Here is a 26,367-nt window from a genome sequence, read left to right as displayed (position 1 = left end):
CAGCAGTTGAAGCACATCTGCTCAGTGTTCCTGGAAGCTCTCAGCCATGCAGACACTGGGGACAGTCCTGATGTTTATGGCCCCCATGTTCCCCACTTAATGTCCACTTTGTTTCTGTCACATGCATTTTTCATCCTCCTCCTCAGACATTTGGCTACGGTGTTTTAGTTAATACCAAGAAGACTGATCTTCTATTCTTTCTAGGGGTTGGATGGACAGATATCTATGTAGATCACATTCTATCCGCATTCCGAAGAAAGGAAAGTGTCTCACTGTGCTAAAGACAACCTTGGCTTTCACCACTGAACTGTAACCAGGATGGATCTTTCTCCCCATCTGAGTGAGGTTACACATTAAAAGAGGCTACTGGTGAGAGGATGACCATGCACAGACCACAAGGCCTGTACTTCACACTTAACAATAAGACCTTTGGGAGTTCATGGGAAATAATAGTATTGTAAGTGAAGCTAGGGTCTTTTTCAGCTCTGAGAGACAAATACGATTATAACACCCCATTTGTGACATATCTCAGATATTGTTTCAGTAATGTTATAGCATTACTGTTTATTTTTGCGACCAGGGCCATTCAACCGTAGTATTACTGCCTCTGTAGTATTGGATAACGTTGATTAAATGGAAGCCTTCTTCAACCCTTTTTATACTGAACAAAAATATAAATGCAACATGCAACAATTTCAAAGATTTTACTGAGTTACAGTTCATAGGAGGAAATTAGTCAATTGAAATACATTCATTTGGCCCTAATCTATGGATTTCACATGACTGGGCAGGAGCGCAGCCATGAGTGGGTCTGGGAGGGCATAGGCCCACCCACATGGGAGCCAGGTCCACCCACTGGGGAGTCAGGCCCAGCCAATCAGAATTAGTTTTCCACACAAAGGGGCTTTATTACAGACAGAAATACTCCTCAGCCGGATGTGGAGGTCCTGGGCTGGCGTGGTTACACTGAGGTTGAGGCCAGTTGGATGGTCTGCCAAATTCTCTAAAATGACGTTGTCGGCCACTGATGATCGAGATATGAACATTCAATTCTCTGGCAACAGCTCTGTTGGGCATTCCTGCAGTCAGCATGCCAATTGCACACTCCCTCAACACTTGAGACATCTGTGGCATTGTGTTGTCTGACAAAACTGCACATTTTAGAGTGGCATTTTATTGTTCCCAACACAAGGTGCACCTGTGTAATAATCATGCTGTTTAATCAGCTTCTTGATATGCCACACGTCTGGTGGATGGATTATCTTGGCAAAGAAGAAATGCTCACCAAGAGGCATGTAAACAAATTTGTGCACCAAATTTGAGAGAAATAAGCTTTTTGTACATATGGAACATTTCTGGAATATTTTATTTCAGCTCATGAAAAATGGGACCAACACTTTACATGTGCGTTTATATTTTTGTTCAGTACATATAGTCTTCTTAAATTATATGATTTTAAACACCCACTCAGGAGGAAGACCACAAGCAAGTGTTTTGGTGCAGGTTAGTGTTTTTCGTCATGAATTTTGACTTCGCAGCTGGCCTATCTATCGGAAATCGCTCAGTTATGCCTCCAGGACAAAACTCATCCCAATAAAAACGTGAACCTGCTCTTTTGGTCCTCATTTCTCACCTACCAACCAGGGGTCCAGTTGTGAAATGGTGGTTCAGTATTGCATTAGTCCCTATAATTAAATATCCACACCAAGTGTGGCAAGCATACCCATATTAATAAATATACATGGGGAAACCATAACAAATACATTATCCTGAAAATGGATGGTTAAGTACAGGTTATGTTCTGCTTTTGGAACAGCCCTGACCATACCTAGCCAGGGTAAAGAAAGGGAGCATGATAAATCAACCCAATCTAAGGCTTGAAAAATAATAGATAGGTGGTATAATGACTAAATGAATGGCTGCCAGAGGCTCACATTACTACCTAATTATTAACACTTTCCCAAATGTACGTTCATAATTATTCATATCAAAATGGATTTGCCATGCCTGACTTCCACGCATGGACAAGATGCATAGCTGAAAAAACGTAATGCATATGCAAACACACGCATGCACACACACACAAGCATTAACATAGAGTCTGTGCATTTAGTTCAGTCTTTTCCATTATGAAACCTGTTGCTGCTGCACAGTGGCTCGTTGTAGCCTATCCTCTTTCACAGCGCCATCAACAGAGCCAGATCAATAAAAATGACATTATTACAGTAGCCTACGTTCTCTTTTTTTGTTGCGATGGCAACGCAAAGATGAATTTCTTAGTTTAGTGAGGGACTGCAAATTACGATTCATTTAACTTGTGAGCAATTACAGGGTACCATGGGTAGGCTAGATTGTTGTGCGCCAACACAGGTTTCTTCAGAATAAACAAGTTGGAATAGATGTCCTACCTGTCATCAGCCTGCCAGTCACCCAGCAACAGGTCTCGGAACCGGTACCGTGGAGGCAGCGGGAGCACCTCCTTCTCCAGCTCTACCATGGTCCTCTCCTGAGCGCCGAACACACCAGCGCACAATGCCAGAGATTGAGACGCGAACAAACAGAGACGCCTCTAGAGGGTCTTATCAAAATTAACTACTCTTTTGTTATTCAACTTCCAAATAACACATACCTGTATGAGCACCCTAAAATGTTGTTAATTTATTACTGACACAATGTAATATCTTTCTTCTTCCAATGCAACAGGCCGAGGATGCTCCGCCGTGACATGCACGTGAGTACTTTTGGCTTGACAGGATGCGGAGCAACTGGTTGTCTCTTTGAACACCCGCTGGCTCCTTATGGACGCTGCGAAAGCAGACCCATTTGCTCGAACAATTACATACTCTGAGTCTACGAGCAGTAGGCTACGAGCCCAAATCCCTGCAGGGCACATTTTAAATACTGCACAAGCTAATCATATTTGCATGAGCTTTATAGTGATGTGTTGTCGTTTTATTGAAGATGCCTTGTTTATTTTTTTCATTTATTCAGGACATGCTCCAATTCTTGTTAATGTAAACTCAATAAACCATGTATGAGTCATATGCGATATTAAATTATTCCATTTAAGGACCTAATTTCTCTATATACTTTCAAATGACTAAAACCAAATCAAAACTGTGTAGAAATGATAATGGACTTATATTCATACAGTTTATTGACTGTCCCGCTCGCTAATCCTCACTTTGCATTCAATGGACCTACAGTTGAAGACGCAAGTTTACTTACACCTTAGCCAAATACATTTAAACTCAGTTTTTCACAATTCCTGGCATTTAATCCTAGTAAAAATTCCCTGTCTTAAATCAGTTAGGATCACCACTTTATTTGAAGAATGTGAAATGTCAGAATAATAGTAGAGAGAATGATTTATTTGACCTTTTATTTCTTTCATCACATTCCCAGTGGGTCATCAATTTACATACACTCAATTAGTATTTGGTAACATTGTCTTTAAATTGTTTAACTTGGGTCAAATGTTTTGGGTAGCCTTCCACAAGCTTCCCACAATAAATTGGGTGAATTTTGGCCCATTCCTCCTGACAGAGCTGGTGTAACTAAGTCAGGTTTGCAGGCCTCCTTGCTCACACACGCTTTTTCAGTTCTACCCACACATTTTCAATAGGATTGAAGCCAGGGCTTTGTGATGGCCACTCCAATACCTTGACTTTGTTGTCCTTAAGCCATTTTGCCACAACTTTGGAAGTATGCTTGGGGTCATTGTCCATTTGGAAGACCCATTTGCGACCAAGCTTTAACTTCATGACTGATATCTTGAGATGTTGCTTCAATATATCCACATAATTTTCCTACCTCATGATGCCATCTATTTTGTGAAGTGCACCAGCCCTCCTGCAGCAAAGCATCCCCACAACATGATGCTGCCACCCCGTGCTTCACGGTTGAGATGGTGTTCTTCGGCTTGCAAGCGTCCCCCTTTTTCCTCCAAACATAACGATGGTCATTATGGCCAAACAGTTCTAGTTTTGTTTCATCAGAAAAGAAGTAGGATCTTTGTCCCCATGTGCAGTTGCAAACCGTAGTCTGTCTTTTTTATTGCGGTTTTGGAGCAGTGGCTTCTTCCTTGCTGAGCGGCCTTTGAGGTTATGTCGATATAGGACTCGTTTTACTGTGGATATAGATACTTCTGTACCTGTTTCCTCCAGCATCTTCATAAGGTCCTTTGCTGTTGTTCTAGGATTGATCTGCACTTTTCGCACCAAAGTACGTTCATCTCTAGGAGACAGAACGCGTCTCCTTCCTGAGCGGTATGACGGCTGCGTGGTCCCATGATGTTTATACTTGCGTACTATTGTTTGTACAGATGAACGTGGTACCTTCAGGTGTTTGGAAATTGCTCCCAAGGATGAACCAGACCTGTGGAGGTCTACAATTTGTTTTCTGAGGTCTTGGCTGATTTCTTTTGATTGTCCCATAATGTCAAGCAAAGAGTTTGAAGGTAGGACTTGAAATATATCCACAGGTACACCTCCAATTGACTCAAATTATGTCAATTAGCCTATCAGATGCTTCTAAAGCCATGACATCATTTAATTTAATTTTCCAAGCTGTTTAAAGGCACAGTCAACTTAGTGTATGCAAACTTCTGACCCACTGGAATTGTGATACAGTGAATTATAAGTGAAATAATCTGTCTGAAAATAATTGTTGGAAAAATAACTTGTGTCATGCACAAAGTAGATGTCACACCCTGGCCCTAGTTATCTTAATTTTCTTTATTATTTTAGTTAGGTCAGGGTGTGACATGGGGGATGTATGTGTTTTTGTATTGTCTAGGGTTTTTGTATGTTTATGGGGTAGTGTTCAGTCTAGGTGTTTGTATGTCTATGGTTGCCTAGATTGGTTCTCAATTAGAGACAGCTGTCTATCGTTGTCTCTGATTGGGAGCCATATTTAGGCAGCCATAGTCATTAGGTAGGTTGTGGGTGATTGTCTATGTCTTTACGTTAGTTGCTTGTGTCTGCACTTTCGTTTTATAGCTTCTTTGTTGTTTTTTTGTATAGTTTGTCAGTGTTCGTTTCGTGTTCGGTAAATAAAGAAGATGTACTGTTATCACGCTGCGCCTTGGTCCTCCTCTCTTCATTGTTACGACGATCGTGACAGTAGATGTCTTAACTGACTTGCCAAAACTATAGTTTGTTAACAAGAAATTTGTGGAGTGGTTGAAAAACGAGTTTTAATGATTCCAACCTAAGTGTATGTACATTTCCGACTTCAACTGTACATTCATACCATTTCTTGACTGTCCAGCTTGATAATAGGCTAATCCCCAAACATTCAGAGAGCACAGAACATTCCCAAAACGATGGATAGTCAAATATGTTTTGCAAAATTTGTCTACAAGGAAATATAACACATTTTCAATGGGGCAAAATGAGTTAGACCCCCCTGGTCGTTGGTTTTTACCAAAGTGCATTAAGAAACAGTTAAGTTGTATTTGTTCACACTTGGTCGATTCTGCATGGCGTGCCAATTGTTATGCAGGCAACTGTGCAAAATAAATAACTGTGCAGCTGTGTACAGTCGTGTCCAAAAGTTTTGAGAATGACACAAATATTAATTTCCACAAAGTTTGCTGCTTCAGTGTCTTTAGATATTTTAGACAGATGTTACTATGGAATGCTGAAGTATAATTACAAGCATTTAACAAGTGTCAAAGGCTTTTATTGACAATTACATTAAGTTGTTGCAAAGAGTCAATATTTGCAGTGTTGACCCTTCATATTTTTTCAAGACCTCTGCAATCCGCCCTGGCATGCTGTCAATTAACTTCTGGGCCACATCCTGACTGATGGCAGCCCATTCTTGCATAATCAATGCTTGGAATTTGTCAGAATTTGTGGGGTTTTGTTTGTCCACCCGCCTCTTGAGGATTGACCACAAGTTCTCAAAGGGATTAAGGTCTGGGGAGTTTCCTGGCCATGGACCCAAAATACCGATGTTTTGTTCCCCGAGCCACTTAGTTATCACTTTTGCCTTACGGTAAGGTGCTCCATCATGCTGAAAAAGGCATTGTTCGTCACCAAACTGTTCCTGGACGGTTGGGAGAAGTTGCTCTCGGAGGATGTGTTGGTACCATTCTTTATTCATGGCTGTGTTCTTAGGCAAAATTGTGAGTGAGCCCACTCCCTTGGCTGAGAAGCAACCCCACACATGAATGGTCTCAGGATGCTTTACTGTTGGCATGACACAGGACTGATGGTAGCACTCACCTTGTCTTCTCCGGACAAGCTTTTTTCCAGATGCCCTAAACAATCGGAAAGGGGATTCATCAGCGAAAATGACTTTACCCCAGTCCTCAGCAGTCCAATCCCTGTACCTTTTGCAGAATATCAGTCTGTCCCTGATGTTTTTCCTGGAGAAAAGTGGCTTCTTTGCTGCCCTTCTTGACACCAGGCCATCCTCCAAAAGTCTTCGCCTCACTGTGCATGCAGATGCACTCACACCTGCCAGCTGCCATTCCTGAGCAAGCTCTGTACTGGTGGTGCCCCGATCCCGCAGCTGAATCAACTTTTGGAGACGGTCCTGGCGCTTGCTGGACTTTCTTGGGCGCCCTGAAGCCCTCTTCACAACAATTGAACCGCTCTCCTTGAAGTTCTTGATGATCCGATAAATGGTTGATTTAGGTGCAATCTTACTGGCAGCAATATCCTTGCATGTGAAGGCCTTTTTTGTGCAAAGCAATGATGACGGCACGTGTTTCCTTACAGGTAACCATGATTGACAGAGGAAGAACAATGATTCCAAGCACCACCCTCCTTTTGAAGCTTCCAGTCTATTATTCGAACTCAATCAGCATGACAGAGTGATCACCAGCCTTGTCCTCGTCAACACTCACACCTGTGTTAACGAGAGAATCACTGGCATGATGTGAGCTGGTCCTTTTGTGGCAGGGCTGAAATGCAGTGGAAATGTTTTTCTGGGATTCAGTTCATTTGCATGGCAAAGAGGGACTTTGCAATTAATTGCAATTCATCTGATCACTCTTCATAACATTCTGGAGTATATGCAAATTGCCATCATACAAACTGAGGCAGCAGACTTTGTGAAAATGAATATTTGTGTCATTCTCAAAACTTTTGGCCACGACTGTAGATAAAGGCGATTTTCTTAGAGAATTCATCCAATAGGTCTACAATATCCCATAAAATAATCTAATTCAAGTGACACGCACAGACTTAGGTAAAAATGTGATTGTCCACCGTGTTGATTCATTAAAGAATAACTTGCTCATTACTATTACATGTTTATTATTATATGTTTAGCATTCTAAACTAATAACTGACAGGTATTCACAATTACAACCCATGTATAAACTCTGTAGCCTATATAGGGTGCCTTTATTTAAAGATCTTGTCTCTCAACTAGAGGTAACAGGTGCTTTTACAACTGCAATGTAGCCTATTAAAGCTTTAATTAGATGTCTTACAATGAAAAACTGAAACAGAAAGGACCTCAATTTCTAACAGAATAACAGGAACCAATCATAGAAAAAAATCTTGCCTATTGTTTTCCAATGTGTCTTTGATCCTGGTGTGCTTCAATGGCAGATTATGACACCCTATTATTCTCTGTCCTCTGACTGTCTTGACTGCTGGAACTCATTGTATTGGGTGTCATTTTTTGTTTGAGAAAGTAGCACTTCGGAGACACAGGAAATTGTGATCCCCTAAGCCACTTCCTTGAGAATTGGTTTGCCACTACTCTGTCTGCCCTCAGCATGCAAATCTGACTAAACCATACATGCTCTACTTCTCTGCTTTTGAACCAAACTGGGTGGGTATAATTCCCATTCCTTCCTATGAAACTTCTCCAGCATGTCAACTAAACAGATGGTGTAATCTGGCTCACGTGCATTTTCATCAGGTTTAGAATATTTTTGCCCTCTAGTGGCCCAAAGTCAAAAGCACACAAATGTGGGTTCCTGTGTCCTCATCTCTTGCACAACAAAACAGAACTCAATTATAGAAATGTATTCGCTTCCTCCTGCTGGTAAAGGTCGATAATAAGCCCTAGGAAATGTTCAGAATCTCTCTAATTGTTAGTTTATGACCACATTTCTGTGTTAGAAGTCATGCATGGAATTTAAAGAGGGTGGGCCGCTGGTCTGTAGCCATGGTAACAACTAAAAGTGTCTGAATATATCAGAGGAGACAGTTCCTGGACTTCAACAACACTACTCCACTCCTACATTATCATACACTGAAAAGGTCTGCAGTGAAAACTGGATGTCACAAAAGTACTGTATGTCTGACAGGAGTTGAAAGCAGTACAATGTAAATTCATAACTTTCAACAGAATGTTTAGCATATAAATGACCAAAAAAAACGTACTGTAACAAAACATGAACGTAACTAAATCATAAAGACAGTAAAATATTCAGGCACATCACTGTCATTGAACCATTCAGTAATAAGTCTGACAGAATATACAGGCAGAAGCAATTACTCAAGTAAAGCATAAATGTAGAAAAAGCGATTTCATAACAAGCAAAACAATTTAAAAAAAGGAGATCTGATTTCTCATATAAAATGTCTTATTGGCCATTTCAGAGGAAGTCCCAGGCTGTGTAAAGCAGTTTAATTCAATGTGATGTTGACTGTTCCTAGAGCATCCACCGCCCAGCCTGGATACTGTTCAGGAGAGGGGAACATTCTCTTCATGAATGTCCTCACAAAGTCTGGGAAGCGACCATCTATGATGCTCTGTCTCATCGACCGCATCAGAGTGAGCTGGACGCAAAGATAGAGGATAAGGTTATTATCTCATCTATGGCAAATAGTAAGTAAACCATTGTAGAAACACAGACCTGGTAGGAGATGTTGTGGATGGTAATGTGATGCATGGCTGCGGTGTCACTCTTGAACAGAGCATGCAGATATGCCCGACTGTGCCTGGAGTCATTGGGGAGCAAAAGAAAACCGATAATGTATTTAAAAAATAGATATATTTAACCTTTATTTAACTAGGCAAGTCAGTTATATTATTGACAATGATGGTCTTGTTCAGGGGCAGAGCGACAGATTTTTACCTTGTCAGCTCGGGGATTCAATCTAGCAACCTTTCGGTTACTGGCCCAATGCTCTAACCACTAGGCTACCTGCCGCCCCATGAGAAAACAATCCTCAGAATCATTCAGCCTACAACTAAAAACTTCCATTGAAGAGAACTGAGATTTGTAAACCAGTTTCTCTAACCCCTACAAACTCCATTCCTTCAACCCTCCGTATTCTGTCCCTCAGTATACCAGGGTTAATATGCCTTTACCTCCTGCAGGTGGGGCACTGGCAGTCTGGGTCTATTGCCTGTAGATCCTTGGCAAACTGCTTCTTGGTAATCGTCAGAGATCCCCACGGGACCAGGGCTGAGCCAAACCTCTGAGATGAAAGGAAGAAGATCACTTCATTATCATCATAACCATAATCATCAACATAATCATTATGAAGAAAGTAGTACTGCTATGGACTAAATTATAAAATAAGCTATTGGATATCTCTGCACTTGTGATAAGAATACTTATTTCGAAGTAAATTAATAGAGTAGGTGACTCATAATATGTAAGAGAATGGAATACTTACTGCAGTGCGTGTTGGGAAGACACAGTCAAACATGTCACAACCCAGAGCAACACACACCACCAGGTCTACTGCATAACTGTGACCCACAGGAAAACACATGAACCACATACATAAAAATATCTGTACGGCACAACAAAACATTTGCAACTTATGTCATTTATGCATGGAAATGTGCTGTTATAACATAAGGAAGATGGCAGCCATACCCAACCCCCATGAGGTAGCGAGGCTTCTCCCGAGGCAGGTGGTCTGTGCTGAGTGTCACCATCCTCCAGAAATCATCCTTCTCTTCACCTCCGCTCAGCCCACCGATAGCAAAGCCAGGAACATCCCGTTTTGTCATTTCTGTAAAAAGCACAGGAACAGAAAAAAAAAGATATGTATCCTCTGGAAATACACAAATTGCACGACATTTGGTATCAGCATCTGCACAGATAATGTATTTTTCATTAGCTCTTTTCCACTGTATTTCCAAAATAAGATGTTAAACTAATTAGCTAATTGGCATGAAGACAGAGCAATTTGCTGTGCTGAATGGCTTTGAGGGAGGTTAGTCATCGATAGACATAGATGAAACATCTTACCGTCTAGACAGGCTTTGCGCAGCTCTGCGTTCAGGCCCCCCTGGATGATGGCAAACAGGTTCTGTCTATCTGGATTCTTATTGGCTGCAATGCAGCGGTCCAGCCAGCGAATCGATCTCCACGTAGCCTCCTCCACCCGCGGCCCAGTCACCGTACTGCTGACCACGTCATCCAACTGCATCATGATGTCTGACCCTGGACAAAACAGAAATGGTGCGATATTAAAATTAAGAACAGGAGTACTACCTGAAGTATAGTGGCTTTACTTTCCAGACTGATTCATTGGGAGTGGATACTGGATTGTGTCCTTCTTACCCAGACTGTTCTGTATGGCAATTGACTGCTCAGGACTCAGAAGGATCTCCTTCCCATCGTAAGGAGATTTGAACTTGACCCCCTCCTCAGTAACCTCAGATAGTTCAACAAGAGACACCATCTGAAAGCCCCCACTGTCCTATGTAGAAATGGTAGGGATTCAAGGAAAATTCCAACCAAAAACGATCTTTTGGTTTGTGTTTCAATAGTCCATCATTGACATACTGTAGTCCCAAAATGTTTTTCTTGACAGCACTCAAGTTTTCAAGATATGTGACCTTCAAAATACAGAAATCCTCCCCATATGATGCATTTTGCATCATATGATGCTCACATATCTTGAAAAGCAGACATTTGGGTGAAAGAGAACCTTGTTCATTTTAGCCCACTTACGCAGTCAACACATTAGCTGATACTCACAGTCAAAAGGTTTCTTTTCCAGTTCATGAAGCCATGCAGGCCATTTGCTTTCTCAATCAGCTCAGGACCCTGTGATCGGACAGACAGACAACACCATCCTCACTGTCTGCAGCACACCAGACACTGACAACAAAGAGCTGTCTACAAGGTCAATCATCTTTGATACACAATGTGAATAGCCCTAGCACCACTTAATGTAGCCCTTGATAATGACTCTCAGTGCCATTACATTACACATAAGAGTTATTGGACGAAGGCGTCTTCTATACAGGGGAGTTTTGTTAAGAGCCCTGAAGCTCAGTCTGAACATTAACACGCATCGCTTGCGGTACAGTTTTGGAAGCATAAGGACCTTATATCTTTCATATTAGCAATAAATAATAAAATAAAAAGTTACATTTATACACAGCTTATAGGGTTATACACAGCTTTACAGCTTTTTGTCACTGAAAAACACTGTTGGCCGCAACTGTGTTAAACCAGTTAAAACAGTCTACAGTAAGTGTGCATTTGCGAAATTATTTTGATGTGATATGAAAGTAGAGGGATTTATGTTTCTAGAACCGGACCGCAAGTGAGAATCAATTGTTTAGATGGAGTATTTGGCTGTTTTGGCTTCCTGAGCAAATTTGCCTTTAAAGCGCAAATCAGCAGTTGAAACAATAACAAAACCCCTCTCCACCACTGTAACCATTCTCAAATTCATAGACAGAACTATGGATGCAAGGACTGACCATCCATGATATCACAATTATAGCTTTGACCATGTTTTGAGGCTATACTGTGTTTGTTTACAAAGATTGGAGTAAAACAAAGTTATATTGTATATATTTTGGGGGTATGACAGTTGAACTAAGCTCACGAGGCATTTATAAATGATATTCTTCAAGAATCAATGGGTACATATCATTAATGTATAAATCCAAAAATGGATGTAGCAAATTCTGATTGCCCCTTTAAACAGAACATGTAAGGTCCTTGGACTATAACGAGTAACGTTAGGCTCCTTTCTTACATTATTGGGCTACACTTACCGGCCTCATACCCAAGTGGTATGTGTTGCCAAGACAAATCTGACATCCCAGATCATCGAGTTGGTCCACATTGATTCCCTTCATCGTGCCTTGTGTACCAACAGGCATGAACACTGGGGTGCTGACCGTACAGTGAGGAAGTGTGAGATCACAAGCCCTCGCTTTGGTCACTGGACATTCGGCGATGATTCGGAGAGCAAGAGGAGCAACGATGGAAACGGCTTTCTTGACAACCATGCCTTTTTCAAGGCTGCTCGTTGCAGCTACTCTGGCCAGGGACGCAGCCATGTTGTTGCACACAGACGACGTCAACAAGCACGTGACATACCGGAACTACAGTAATCTAATATGTGCATTGAGTTGTCAAAAATATGTCTTCATTACAATACTATTGACAGCAAACTCGTAGAAGCTATCCTTGCATGTCTTGTCATTTAATAATTGTATCATCAAGTATTAATTTGTCCATTGAAGCAATGTCCAGGGGTGAACACACCCCTTTGACGTTAAAAACAACTAGCCAATGAAAGGAGAGTGATTAGAGACAAGCAGTGAGATTGGCCAATTATTTAATTGACAGGAGGCGGTAGCTTAATCACCGGTTAGGTCGGATGTCGACTTGCCTGACCGGATGGTGGAAGTTTTGTTTTGTGAGTTTTCTATCCGTTTCGTTTGGTTCACTTTGAGTATTTTTCGTGTTTATAAGAACACGTTGTTGTAATCCCACTAAATTGGGAGTTACACAATTGTAAACAGCATATTTTCCTTTGACAGAGTGAAGACAGGGCGGCTTGAAAGGTGGAATTCAACACTTCGGAGTAACCCGAGCACCTTGCTAACTAGTAACGTTAACGTAGTAGACTAACGTTAGTTTGCTCTTCGGGAGGGGAGCCGATCCAACGAAACCATGGGGAACCGGGGGATGGAAGATTTGATCCCCCTTATCAACAAACTTCAGGACGCTTTCAGTTCCATCGGCCAGAGTTGTAACTTGGACCTACCGCAAATTGCTGTGGTCGGTGGGCAGAGTGCTGGAAAAAGCTCGGTCTTGGAAAATTTCGTTGGCAGGTTGGTGGTGCTCAAAGCTAACGTTAGCTAGACAGCTATTATATTTGTGGTTTAGCTCACTCAACTCAATTTGCAAAAGCTCCCTGAAGTCAACTTTTAGTAAGGAATTTCGCTAGCTAGATAACCAGTTGGTAAAGTTGTGAGATGATCCGTGATCCTAAACGGGTATTTTGTCACATACTCATTTACGCACTTGGCGTAAGCAAACAAAACAAAACGAAAGAGGAGGAACGAAATGTAGACGTTAGTTGCGACGTTTGCGTGGCAAGCCGGGGTGAATAACAAATGTTTCAAAGGAAATCGTGAGAAGTTGCCCGGAGGCACTGGTCTAGGTCCAGAAATCTTACATAGTAGTATATATTTACGTAAGGAAATGAAACAAAATGCAATAAATATGGACCAAATAACTTTGCTATCTAGCGTTTTGGGGCCAACTTGCTCCTGCAATAGTGTCAGCGGTTGTCAGCAGGGCCGAACACGGAAATCAGGCTACTTCAGTCGACTGATCAGTAGATAAGATTGATAACTTAATTATTTGTGTATTGTAGACTGTTCCCAGTACACATTGAATTGTTTTCCATTTAAGATCTATGTAATCTATAACTCTCTAGGTGACATGATGACATTACACAACAACAGAACACAACTAGCTACAGTAGCTGCTTTTTTCAGTCTGACAGGCTATGTTGAGCATAATCTGTATGGAGTGTGGTCTAGACTTTAGGTATATGAAAAACATTTAGTTGAATATTAGGCTGCTTGTCCCCCTTTAATCCACTTAAATATGATGCCGCGCTTGGCAAGATGGGGTGCCACAAAGAGGCCAAGAACATTGGTTTCCCAGTGGTGTTTGCATAGGATCTGCTGTTATGTATAATTTATATACCCTTATGAATTTTATACCCTTTGCCTGGAAATAAAATAAAATATTACCGGTAGTTAGGCAATGTATCCTGCGTAAATGTTCTGTATAGTTTTGTGGGGTCCAAAGAACTCGTTTATAGTGGGTGAGTACAGAGATAATAGGTGGGTGTAGTGTAGACTGGAGAAAAATGTATTTTGTGTGATGTCACACTGGTGTTTAAGCCCCTGAATGACACCGTTCCATTACATTACACAAGTCATTGGAGGAAGGAGTTTTGTTGATATCCCCAACGCTCGGTCTGAACATTAACGCCTTGATCACACTGACAGCGTCATTGCATTTTGGTACACCAGGAGTACATTAATTTCCAATGGAACACTGCGTTTGCCTTGCAGCAGAGCGTTCTGTGTGGGGCATACGTTGGATTTATCAAAGGTATGCGTCCAACTGTACGCATAGACGGCTTGACAGAAATGTTAGCAGAAGGTGAATGTTAAACTTTTGTTGCACACCATCCAGATGCTGCAAACCATTTAGCACAAGCAGCCTGTAGGTGTGATCGAGGCGTAACGTGCATCGCTTGCGGTTCGGTTTTGGAAGCATACGGACCTTATCTTTCATATCAGTGGGAAATAATTTTCTAAAACGAAAGCATAAATTGATATACAACTTTTTTATATGGTTATGGTTAATGTTCTCACAGCGCCATATCTCCATGTTACAGCACATGTTTATGCGAGACATATGCTAATTAGCTATCTAGCATGCTATGAACACCTGTGTGTGACGGAAGATGGCTGCCAGAAATGTGTTGTCACTGAAAATACTGTCAGGTGCAACTGTGATAAAGCCTGCTAAAACATTGTATACTAAGTGTATGTTTTGCATAGTGAAATGATATTGGTGTAACATTAAAAATAAAGGGCTTTATGATTCTAGAACCGTTTCACAATTGAGAATCGATTCACGTTTCGATGGAGTTGTGGGCTGCCAGAGCCAGTCTACCTCCTGAAAATAACAACATAAGATCCTTGGACCTTAAGGAGTAACGGTAGTCTTCTTAAGAGTACATCTTGGGCTAACTGATGTTCTGCCCTTGTTTCAAAGGGAAACCTCGGTGTAGGCTTGTCTCCCACTGGTCTATTTATAAGTTCCATGCCACATGGACAAATTCTTTGGGACAGGACCCAGTATGCACAACCTATATTATGGCAGTCTATCACTAGGCTACAGCCTATACTTTTGTGTTGCTCATAATAGCCTTGGGCCTAATAGTTTCCCCCTGTGAGGCTAATGAATGAAAATGTGTACTTTATACATGAGCTGCACCAGTTTTGTTAATTTATAATGCACTGACTGTCCCTCTCACTCACTAACCCAGTTTAGTATTGGCTCTGAGGAGACTGTTGGATAGGATGTGTGTATGATGTATAAACAGCAGGTGTGTACCTGGCCCTGTGGGGTCTGTCATCATTTCCTATTTTCTCGCTAGCCTAGTCTGTTTTTAAACTAAAATGATCTATCAGCAAGAAATAGGCATTCAATAGAATTTCTCGACTATAGCATTGTGTTGACTCATACAGCTTATTGCAGAAATAGGCAACTCATCATTTCCACTTGAGTGCTTCCTCTTTCTCACCACATTTGATTGTTTTCTATCGAACAGTAGAAATTCACAATCTCTCCTTGCCTGTTTGTGTTGTGTGCTCTAACCCACAGCCCTCTTTAACAGGCTGGTCCTGTCTCTGTCTCCCACATCAGCAGTGTGTGAGATCACCCTTCATATAAAGACACAAAACAAGCACCCATGAAAGCAGCTCGTTAAGCAGGTTTTCACAATTCAAAGACTCACTCAGAAGAATATGATACACCGACACACACACACACACACTTTTTCTAGCTATGCATAGCCCTCAAATACATGGAGCATTTCCATAGTCAAATGGAAGCATACTAGATGACCACTCAACATACATACAGTGGGGAGAACAAGTATTTGATACACTGCTGATTTTGCAGGTTTTCCTACTTACAAAGCATGTAGAGGTCTGTAATTTTTACCATAGGTACACTTCAACTGTGAGAGACAGAATCTAAAATAAAAATCCAGAAAATCACATTGTATGATTTTTAAGTAATTAATTTGCATTTTATTGCATGACATAAGTATTTGATACATCAGAAAAGCAGAACTTAATATTTGGTACAGAAACCTTTGTTTGCAATTACAGAGATCGTACGTTTCCTGTAGTTCTTGACCAGGTTTGTACACACTGCAGCAGGGATTTTGGCCCACTCCTCCATACACACCTTCTCCAGATCCTTCAGGTTTCGGGGCTGTCGCTGGGCAATACGGACTTTCAGCTCCCTCCAAAGATTTTCTATTGGGTTCAGGTCTGGAGACTGGCTAGGCCACTCCAGGACCTTGAGATGCTTCTTACGGAGCCACTCCTTAGTTGCCCTGGCTGTGTGTTTTGGGTTGTTGTCATGCTGGAAGACCCAGCCACGACCCATCTTCAATGCTCTTACTGAGGGAAGGAGGTTGTTGGCCAAGATCTCGCGATACATGGCCCCATCCATCCTACCCTCAATACGGTGCAGTCGTCCTGTCCCCTTTGCAGAAAAGCATCCCCAAAGAATGATGTTTCCACCTCCATGCTTCACGGTTGGGATGGTGTTCTTGGGGTTGTACTCATCCTTCTTCTTCCTCCAAACACGGCGAGTGGAGTTTAGACCAAAAAGCTATATTTTTGTCTCATCAGACCACATGACCTTCTCCCATTCCTCCTCTGGATCATCCAGATGGTCATTGGCAAACTTCAGACGGGCCTGGACATGCGCTGGCTTGAGCAGGGGGACCTTGCGTGCGCTGCAGGATTTTAATCCATGACGGCGTAGTGTGTTACTAATGGTTTTCTTTGAGACTGTGGTCCCAGCTCTCTTCAGGTCATTGACCAGGTCCTGCCGTGTAGTTCTTGGCTGATCCCTCACCTTCCTCATGATCATTGATGCCCCACGAGGTAAGATCTTGCATGGAGCCCCAGACCGAGGGTGATTGACCGTCATCTTGAACTTCTTCCATTTTCTAATAATTGCGCCAACAGTTGTTGCCTTCTCACCAAGCTGCTTGCCTATTGTCCTGTAGCCCATCCCAGCCTTGTGCAGGTCTACAATCTTATCCCTGATGTCCTTACACAGCTCTCTGGTCTTGGCCATTGTGGAGAGGTTGGAGTCTGTTTGATTGAGTGTGTGGACAGGTGTCTTTTATACAGGTAACGAGTTCAAACAGGTGCAGTTAATACAGGTAATGAGTGGAGAACAGGAGGGCTTCTTAAAGAAAAACTAACAGGTCTGTGAGAGCCGGAATTCTTACTGGTTGGTAGGTGATCAAATACTTATGTCATGCAATAAAATGCAAATTAATTACTTAAAAATCATACAATGTGATTTTCTGGATTTTTGTTTTAGATTCCGTCTCTCACAGTTGAAGTGTACCTATGATAAAAATGACAGACGTCTACATGCTTTGTAAGTAGGAAAACCTGCAAAATCGGCAGTGTATCAAATACTTGTTCTCCCCACTGTATGTAGTTTCAGATGAGGGACTTTGCACTCAAACAGCACTTGACACATCTCTGCTGTGATTAACATTAGTCATTTGCTGCTGACCTCAATTTTCCTGCCAGAACAGACCTCCCACATTCCCCTGTTGACAGCTCTTAGGGAAGTAAGTTCACACACAGGTGCACGCGCAACATGCCTACACAAATACACAACAAAGCCGTTTTACGCTCATGGGGCTATGCACATATGAGAGGGACATGTGTAACGGGGGTCAGTGTGATGCTAACAGCTTAGCTTCCTCCACTGTCCGACTGCCCTTGCCTGGCTACCCAGACACCTTGCTTCGGCCAAATGCTACGCCATCCCCACGGACCTTAGATCCAGACTCATTGCTGAGAAGGAACTGAGTACCTCCCCGACCCTTTACCGAATGCGAACACATTCTGGGCCGTCTGATTGGTCCTGAAACCGATGGGTTGAGCCAGAACACGTGGGTAAAGCAGCTGTTTAAAAATGTGTGATTGATTAGAGACGATCCAATCGCTGATGACTTTGTTTTGTATGACACCCCTGGTCACCACAAACGACTTCAGTGATGGCAGTCTCAGACTAAAGTATGTAGCGAATCACAGAGCAACGGAACAATTTAGTATGAGTTTAGTATGAGTTGTCAGGCCCATACTGGGCTTGAACCTGTGATCCTCTGCTTTGCAACACACGTGACCGCCCTCAACAACCTTCCAACGGGTTATGCCACCCAAAATATATCCAAATTGGATTGTTACCACCACATCAACATTGAGGGACATGGGCAGCTGTGAGGAGCAGGGTTTATTCTCCAGGTCTTTAACTGTTTTCCAGAACTTCTTGGGGTTAGACCCACAGAGAGAGAATTGCTCCTTAAAGTAACTAACTTTGGCCTTCCGGATAGCCTGAGTGCACTTATTTCTCATTTGCCTGAACGAGAGCCAGTCAGCCTGAAGATGCTTGTGCCGAGCTTGCTAACGTAGCTAGCAAGTCTCTGTCCACCATTAACACGGAAGGGTTTGGGTGCTGCTGCTGATCACTATGGCAATTAGACTGTTCAAAATGTTTTCTTCTGTTTTGATGTTGTTTTTGGGTATCTTTTTGTTACATAAGTTCAAATCAACATGTATTCGTCATATGCACAGGATACAGCATAAACGGTGCAATACATTTTTTTTCTTGTGGACTTCCTCAACACTGCAGTAATAATACAATTACCAATAAAACTAATACTGTCATTAATAGTATAAAAGTGTACAATAAAGTAATAAAAAAATCAAGTAATAACTAAGGATTTATTGTAAGCATTTACGGAATATACTGTGAATATTACAATGCCAGTGTGCTGATATCAAGTTGTTGTGATAAGGGGTGCTTAGGCTATATGAAGTGTTTTAGCTCTTGGTTTGAGACAGGCTTACTTTAAGAGAGTATGACTCCTGTGGCATAATTCAAGCTACAGAAGCAAACATACATGGCATGTGGGTGAAAGAGAAACCTTCTGAGAGAGAAGTGGAGTGTTTGACTCATTTTTATGAATATCTTTGAAGTAGGGTCATACCATCACAGAAGTTCCTCTGGGGGTGAAGATGGTCATTTCTGTCAGTGTGGACATGGAGACATGCGAGAGAAGTGTAATGACAGACTGGTTGTGGAGGTTTCTCTCTCTGTGTGGGTGGGGGGGACTGGCCGTAGTATATCTCCTCTGTCTACAGCAGCAACAATGAATGAGTTCAGCAGTAGGAGTGGGAGTGGGAATACACCCTAGAAATTAGAGCAGCTTTTGTTCTGTCCCGCCTTGGCTGCCTGCCTCCAACATTTTGTTGTGCTAGGTGAATTCCGTTGAGCTCTGATGTCATCAAGCCTAGTGGTTGACTGGCAAACGCTTAAGTCTTTGACTCTGACTCATGCGTTCCTCTTCCATTGATTATGACGTTTCACAACATGCAAAAGTCAGTTCGGTTGTCATTGAAATGTACCACCGCAAGATATCTTGTAATGAGTGTGTGTAGCAGCCTTTCATAAGGCAGTCTAATTGAATGTGGACCTCCGTCTCCCAGGTGCCATGATGCTATTGACTGTCGCTGGTCAGGTGGGATGGCGTTAGTCTGTGGTATTCTGTTTATTTTGGAGACGTGATCGACTTTCCTTGTTGTTCCCTGAAACTGAACAGAGTGGTTGTTTTTTGTGTGATTTTAGGACATGTTTATATATCATATCTAATTACGCTGCATATAGAGACTGGAACGAGCTGCAAAAAACACTCAAACTGGACCGTTTTATCTCCATCTCTTCATTCAAAATCTCAATCATGGACACTCTTACTGACAGTTTTTAAATGTGTATGTGTGTTATTGGACTATGAATAACTTGATGTAGATCATTGAGGATCATGTGGTCTCCACTCTGGCTCTCTGTGTGGCTGTTGGACTGTGATGTCATTGTCCCTGGGGGTGGGAGTATGGAGGTCATATCTAGCTGTACAAGCTGGTTGGGGCTGGGCTGTTATCTGATTTGCTGTGCCAGTGCTGGCAGCGGAGTAGAGGAGACTAGTGGACTGTGAACCTGGGAGGTGACCAGGAACTGACTGACTCACATGGTTTGCGAATTGGAAGGTTTTGCCTAAATTGAGGGGAAATGATACAAACCCCTTGGAGGGAGAAGCAATAGGAATGTTGACCATCTGAAATCTGTCTTGTACATCAAGCTGCAACTTTGCAAAAGCTCAGCCACATACATTGTCCACTCCGCTTTTGTAGTCTATTTGATTCTTGAAAGTGGACTGAAAGCCTGGCGAGGCAGTCAGACTTGAGGCTGTGAATGTGGGAACCATGATGATAGAGGTCTAAGATGCCACATGAGTTAACCCCACGCCTCTCACCAAACCTCAGACCCATATTTGTGTTCCACACCCCTCCTGGTAAACCAGTGACCTCAACATTTCAGTCTACTACACAGTCATCCACGTACAAAGTCTACTACACACCGTCTACTACAGTCATCTTAATCTTTTTGCATCTTAATGAAAACAGACAAACATTATTAATAATTATAATTTATTAATTGAACATGCTAACCTTTTGTCTTTGTTTTTAAACATTTTACTATGGAACCCTTTTATATTTAGATCAGGCCAGTACTCTACACAGACCGGCGCACCATAACCAATCAGAGCTGCAGTAGGCCTATATGCAAATAGCCATTGCCATATATGGATCTGCAATTCACTTTGAACTGGACTGTGTTTACAGCATGAGCGGTCACTAGATGCGCTTGTTTTGAGATCAAAGCGAGAGCTGCATGTAGCCACCTGTGCACGTGTTCATATTCCTTGCTAGTTAGTGAGTTATTATTATAGTTATAGTTAACTTCTAGTCAACAATGGAGTGGTTGCTTCCTAGAAGAGTTCAAAATGTGGGCATTTCTAGCCATCTTTGAAAAGCGAGTCAGTTAAAGAGCTTTTCTTTTGTCTTAAAGGGGCAGTGTTGTATTTTGAGACTGTATTGAATAAGCTAAGTGGAACAATAGGCAGAGGGTAGCATCATTTGTCTGATTCTCTGTAATAATGGTATGGGAATAATGCATTTTATTTTGTAAAGTGTTTTCTTGCATCAAACAACACATTTTCAGTCACCTTGTCTGAAGGACAAGTGGATAAACAGGTTAATGACAGGCCCGGCATGTTTCTTTTCAAAAGTCTCATGGAATGTACAGTAGTTGCTCCACTAAAAGTTTTGCAATTATGCTGCGGGACTTGGAGGCAATTTGTGCTTTAGTGCAGTACCCTGCGTCACCACTTCATTGCGCCAGACTGGGAGGGGATTTATGCTTTTGGGTTCTACTGTGTCTCTAACTGACTGACTACTGTGTCTCTAACTGACCGGTCACGTTGTCACAGCGCCTGAGTGGCACAACGGTCTAGGACACTGCATAGCAGTGCAAGCTGTGTTTCTACAGATGCTGGTTCAATACCCGTGCCGTCCTCTACTGGGAGACCCATGAGATGACTGTCGGTTTTTGGTTTCTCTCCCTCTAAAAACAGAAATAAATCATTCTAAATGGCTTTATTTACAAATTAGTGACATTGTCTCACTCCATGTTCAAGAATGGCCTTTTTTCTCTCATTTTACGTTATTTGAAAACGAAATAATTTCCAAAATATTGTTATTTTTTTAAACAAAGCGATTATTATTAATTTAGAATGATATAAAAGCCTGTCGAATATTCTCACAGATATATTATTATTAACCCTCTTATTAGCAGGACAATATATATTGGTCCCAAGGGGGGGCCGCCACACTGGCAACACCTTAAGGGGCATTGCACTAATAATGGCGCTGACTAGGGAAATGTTCCCGCTGTTCTGTTCTTAGTGCCAGTCTGCACGTTCAAACTAAAACAATGTAACTAATAATGGCATCTTTATGCTTTTGTTAATAAAATAATTATAATACTCTTTCAAAATGCCAATATTTATTTAGTTATGGATCCGTAACGAATTACTATGGGAATAAATATCACTGAATTACAGAAATATTGGGACAAAGTTGTCTAATGAAGGTAAACAAATAGTTGCTTACTGGAAATACTCTTTCAAACACACACGATCACGTTGTACAGTGCCATTATGGATATTAGCAGGGCTATATTTTGACCTTTATGGGCAGCGCACAATTGGCCCAGTGTTTCTCTCCCTCTAAAAACAGAAATACATGTTTTGCCATTTACAAATATTATTTTGGCCTTTATTCAGATTAAAATCGCTCATGTTTTTTTAACGAAATCACCTGTAATATCGTTATATATTATCACGTTGATGACATAGTCATATAGCCCAGCACCTACATAAAGCTGAGTGACTCACTCATTCATGGCTTTGGATCAAAATAAATCAGTACCAACATGCTTTCTGATAGTCTTTAATAAAGAAATGTTTTGGCCTAGACACCATGTACAGTATTATAATAGCCCATAATGGCTATTAGCAGGACAATATACCTTTACCAACACCTCTCTGTGTTTTGATACATTGTGGATGGGGGCCCCGGAGTGGATGGGGGCTCCTGCAGTGCAAAATGCATTGCTACAGATGCAGGTTCGATACCCATGCCGGCCGCCACCGGGAAACCCATGAGGTGGCTTTTGGTTTTAAGTTAGATTCCTCAAATCCTCTATATGTAATTATTGGCGGAGAGTCATGCCATATTTTTTGATATACTGTAGGCCTACCGTAGACGACGTGAGTCTCACTAGTGTTGAGTAATGTGCTGTTAAAAGTGGTGTAGGTCTTATTTATTTAAAGAGCATATTGAAGTTAGAAGCAATAGGATTTGAAGCAATAGCCTACAACTATTTTAGAACCTTTCCTGCTGCTCTGAGACAAGCTTGGGGACTGGTCTTGATATATCAATGAGATTTTATTTTCTCTGATTGGTTAGACTAGAATTAGAAAATGTTATCCTCTTAGTGTAACCTTTTATTTAACTTGGCAAGTCAGTTAAGAACAAATTCTTATTTACAAGGACAGCCTACTCCTTCTTTAGCTAAATTTAGCTAGATTCTATAGATAAATAGCCCAGTACTGTACTCCAGACCGTCACATTGTACAGCGCCGTATTTTCCATTCCATCCTAATGGAAACCCAGAGGGTTTTTCATATTTCTTGGAGTAGAAACACCATAATATTAATTAAGCAAGTACCAGTGAAAAGTTTGGACACCTACTCATTCCAGGCTTTTTCTTTATTTTTTCTATTTTCTACATTGTGGAATAATAGTGAAGACATCACAACTATGAAATAACACATGTGGAATCAGTTAAGAACAAATTCTTATTCACAAGGACAGCCTACTCCTTCTTCCCCGTCGGGGAATTGAACACTGGTCTCCCGCATGCCAACACGACATGGGGATTCTTTAGCTAAATAGCCCAGTACTGTAGCCTACTCCCGACCATCACGTTGTACAGCGCCATATTTTCCGCTCCATCCTAACGGAAACCCAGAGGGTTTTTTGTTTATCTTGGAATAGAAACACCATTTGCAGAAATGTTGCTTAATTAATTTTCTTAATATCAGTCCCATATACTATGTTTTTACAAAAAAGGTTTTAAATTCTCTAGTACAGCCACTATTGAAGGCTATTAAATGCTTCTCAAAGATGCTCTCTGGTGGTCAAACTAGCATTAATGGTACCAGTGGTTGACACTTAAATAGCGTACCATAGAATTCTGCGGCACCATGCAAGATGCGTTGCTGTACGCTGCAACTTTTAAAGGGCGAACCACTGTATGCCTACACTGAACACCACACATTTGCTGCTACTGTAGACTGAATGACAGAACATCTATTTCTGTAATGTTATGGGATGCTTTTTCACTCCATTGTTTTTGATGGTAGGCCACTCTGGTAGGCATACATTATGATGAAATAGCCACAGTACACTACTTGGCCACTTAAAACTGTAAGTTAAAGCGGGTACAGCCTCCGTGTTCACAGTAAGCACACGCCGGAAGTTGCACAGAATTTTGACAATGTTCAAATTTGCGCTCCGCTGACCTGAAATGTGCACCTTTCCCTCAAAATAATGTAAGAACATTGCTTAGAACTATAAGTTAAGAATAACTATAGGAGGCCTCCCGGGTGGCGCAGTGGTCTAGAGCACTGCATCGCAGTGCTATGCTGCGCCACCAGAGTCTGGGTTCGCGCCCAGGCTCTGTCGCAGCCGGCCGCGACCGGGAGGTCCGTGGGGCGACGCACAATTGGCTTAGCGTCGTCCGGGTTAGGGAGGGTTTGGCCGGTAGGGATATCCTTGTCTCATCGCGCTCCAGCGACTCCTGTGGCGGGCCGGGCGCAGTGCGCGCTAACTGAGGGGGGCGGGTGCACGGTGTTTCCTCCGACACATTGGTGCGGCTGGCTTCCGGGTTGGAGGCGCGCTGTGTTAAGAAGCAGTGCGGCTTGGTTGGGTTGTGCTTCGGAGGACGCATGACTTTCGACCTTCGTCTCTCCCGAGCCCGTACGGGAGTTGTAGCGATGAGACAAGATAGTAATTACTAGCGATTGGATACCACGAAAATTGGGGAGAAAAGGGGATAAAATTTAAAAAAAAAGAATAAAAAAAAAAAAGAATAACTATAGGAAATCTAAGATGCGTCAAATAAATGATATCCAGCTCGGAGCTCCAGCTATGCATTTGGTTTGCTAACTAGCTAGCTTAGGGGCTAGATGTCAAGATCAAGCTTCTTGGTTACAGCAGAGACATTCAATCCCCTCCTGGATCAACATCTCTGTTGCCTAAATTGTTTTGTGCACCCAAAAATATAAATAAAATATACATTATTTTGAAATAGCGCCCCTTGTCTGCACTTCCGGTAATACTGTATACCCTGGAAAAAAGGGACATGAAGGGTATGACAGTATGAACATCTAGATACCGCCCAACCATACAGTCTACTACACAGTCTACTACAGTCATCCAGGGACACAGTCTATAACACATCTACTACACAGTCTACTCAGTCATCCAGGGACACAGTCTAGAACACATCTACTACACAGTCGACTACAGTCATCCAGGGACACAGTCTACACAGTAATCCAGGGACACAGTCTACAACAGTCAAGTAGTCTGCTGCAGAGCTGAGCATATTAAATAGGCTAGGCACACAGTCTATTACTGTCATCCAGTCTACTACAGTACATAGGCTTCTCTGAACCAGACCATGCCGGGCTGCTTCCAGCCTCAGTATAACAGTCAGGGTTGGTTGAAGTTGGGAACAATTCCATTTCTGTCAGTAGATTTATTCCATAGGGATCCTATTCAAACCCTGATCTTGAATTTAGATGGAATTCACCCCAACCCTGATGGCTGTGGAATCCCTGGTAGTGAGAGTCAGATCAGAGGCAGGGGAGTGTTCAATGTTGGTTCTGTCTGACCCTTCTCTTTCATTATATCTATTTTCTGCGGCATTGAAGGAGGGAGGCTCAGAGGCTGCTGGTCTTTGCTTGGCCTATTCATAATGCATAGAATGATACACAATCTGTTCACCTCCTCTATCATTTACAGCACATCAATAATGGACATGCACCCACATGTCCTCTCTTCCCTTCTAGTGGGGGCTTTTATGGCTGTATATCTTTGTGGATATGGTGTGTGTGTGTGTTAGGTCATGTATTTCTTCTGTGCACAAAGTGCATGTACTCACAGAAGTATCTTGTTCTGGCCGTGTCTCGGACTATCTGTGTGATACTGTGATCATGTGGCTGTGTGTCCGTCTTTGTCCAGTTGAACTGATGAAGTGTGTGTGATGGGAGAGGAGGTGGGGTCCAGTGAAAGTGGTGGTGATGTATAACTAGTGTAATACATTAACACTTGGAGGTCAGCCCTCTGCTCCTCAGCTCCCTCTCTCAACACGTCCTCAGTCTGCTCTCTGTGTCCACTCCACTGAGGCTAGTCCAGCTCTTGCTCTCCCATTTCCCTCTCCCTCTCTCCCCTATTCCCGCTCCCCTATTCCCTCTCTCCCCTATTCCCTCATGCCCCATCTCCCATTTCCATCTCCACCTCTCCCTTTCCATCTCCACCTCTCCCTTTCCCTCATGCCCCATTTCCCCCTCCACCTCTCCCCTATTCCCTTTCTCCTTATTCCCTCACGCACCATCTCCCTTTTTCCTCCCTCTCTCTCCACCTCTCCCTTTCTCTCTCACCCCCTGCCAGAGCTTTTCTATACTGGCATCCCACTCTCCCAGTTAGGCAGGCTTTCTCTATGACAAACAAAGCACTCTACATGATCTGCAGCACACAACATTAGTGCTGAACTAAGGCCATCCAGAATGTTCCCACTGTTCAACACGTCTAGTCTATAGTGTGAGTGCCTCTGTAATAGTCAACAGTATG

General features: G+C 42.2%; 3 protein-coding genes across 14 annotated transcripts in view; 1 reads left to right on the top strand and 2 right to left on the bottom strand.

Moving 5' to 3' along the window:
* LOC139574271 (potassium channel subfamily T member 2-like) overlaps positions 1 to 2,774 on the bottom strand; it is a 69,757-nt gene extending 66,983 nt beyond the window's left edge. The window contains exons 1-2 of the mRNA XM_071398692.1: positions 2,630 to 2,774; positions 2,409 to 2,506 (exon numbers count right to left, since the gene is read on the bottom strand). Coding sequence (XP_071254793.1) covers positions 2,409 to 2,497 — 89 coding nt within the window. The 5' untranslated portion in view covers positions 2,498 to 2,506; positions 2,630 to 2,774. The remainder of the gene's footprint in view (positions 1 to 2,408; positions 2,507 to 2,629) is intronic.
* A 4,477-nt stretch (positions 2,775 to 7,251) lies between these two features.
* On the bottom strand, positions 7,252 to 12,397 carry LOC139574583 (queuine tRNA-ribosyltransferase catalytic subunit 1-like). Its single transcript, XM_071399314.1, has 9 exons — positions 11,953 to 12,397; positions 10,919 to 10,987; positions 10,499 to 10,637; positions 10,184 to 10,378; positions 9,806 to 9,944; positions 9,600 to 9,675; positions 9,289 to 9,398; positions 8,831 to 8,915; positions 7,252 to 8,753 (listed from the first exon to the last, which is right to left on the bottom strand). Exons 1-9 carry the CDS (start codon positions 12,238 to 12,240, stop codon positions 8,601 to 8,603), a joined length of 1,254 nt encoding a protein of 417 aa, XP_071255415.1. The 5' UTR covers positions 12,241 to 12,397; the 3' UTR covers positions 7,252 to 8,600.
* A 143-nt stretch (positions 12,398 to 12,540) lies between these two features.
* LOC139574532 (dynamin-2) overlaps positions 12,541 to 26,367 on the top strand; it is a 39,685-nt gene continuing 25,858 nt past the window's right edge. For 6 of the 12 annotated variants that reach the window (XM_071399267.1, XM_071399259.1, XM_071399224.1 and 3 more), the window contains exon 1: positions 12,563 to 13,020. In XM_071399267.1, coding sequence (XP_071255368.1) covers positions 12,860 to 13,020 — 161 coding nt within the window. In that variant the 5' untranslated portion in view covers positions 12,563 to 12,859. Of the gene's footprint in view, positions 13,021 to 26,367 lie in introns of all 12 variants that reach the window. The other 6 variants (XM_071399285.1, XM_071399275.1, XM_071399251.1 and 3 more) reach the window with 3 other exon arrangements.

Source organism: Salvelinus alpinus, chromosome 1 (genome assembly GCF_045679555.1).
Source record: "Salvelinus alpinus chromosome 1, SLU_Salpinus.1, whole genome shotgun sequence".
In the NCBI taxonomy this organism is placed as follows: domain Eukaryota; kingdom Metazoa; phylum Chordata; class Actinopteri; order Salmoniformes; family Salmonidae; genus Salvelinus; species Salvelinus alpinus.
This window is presented reverse-complemented; position numbering and strand designations above follow the sequence as displayed.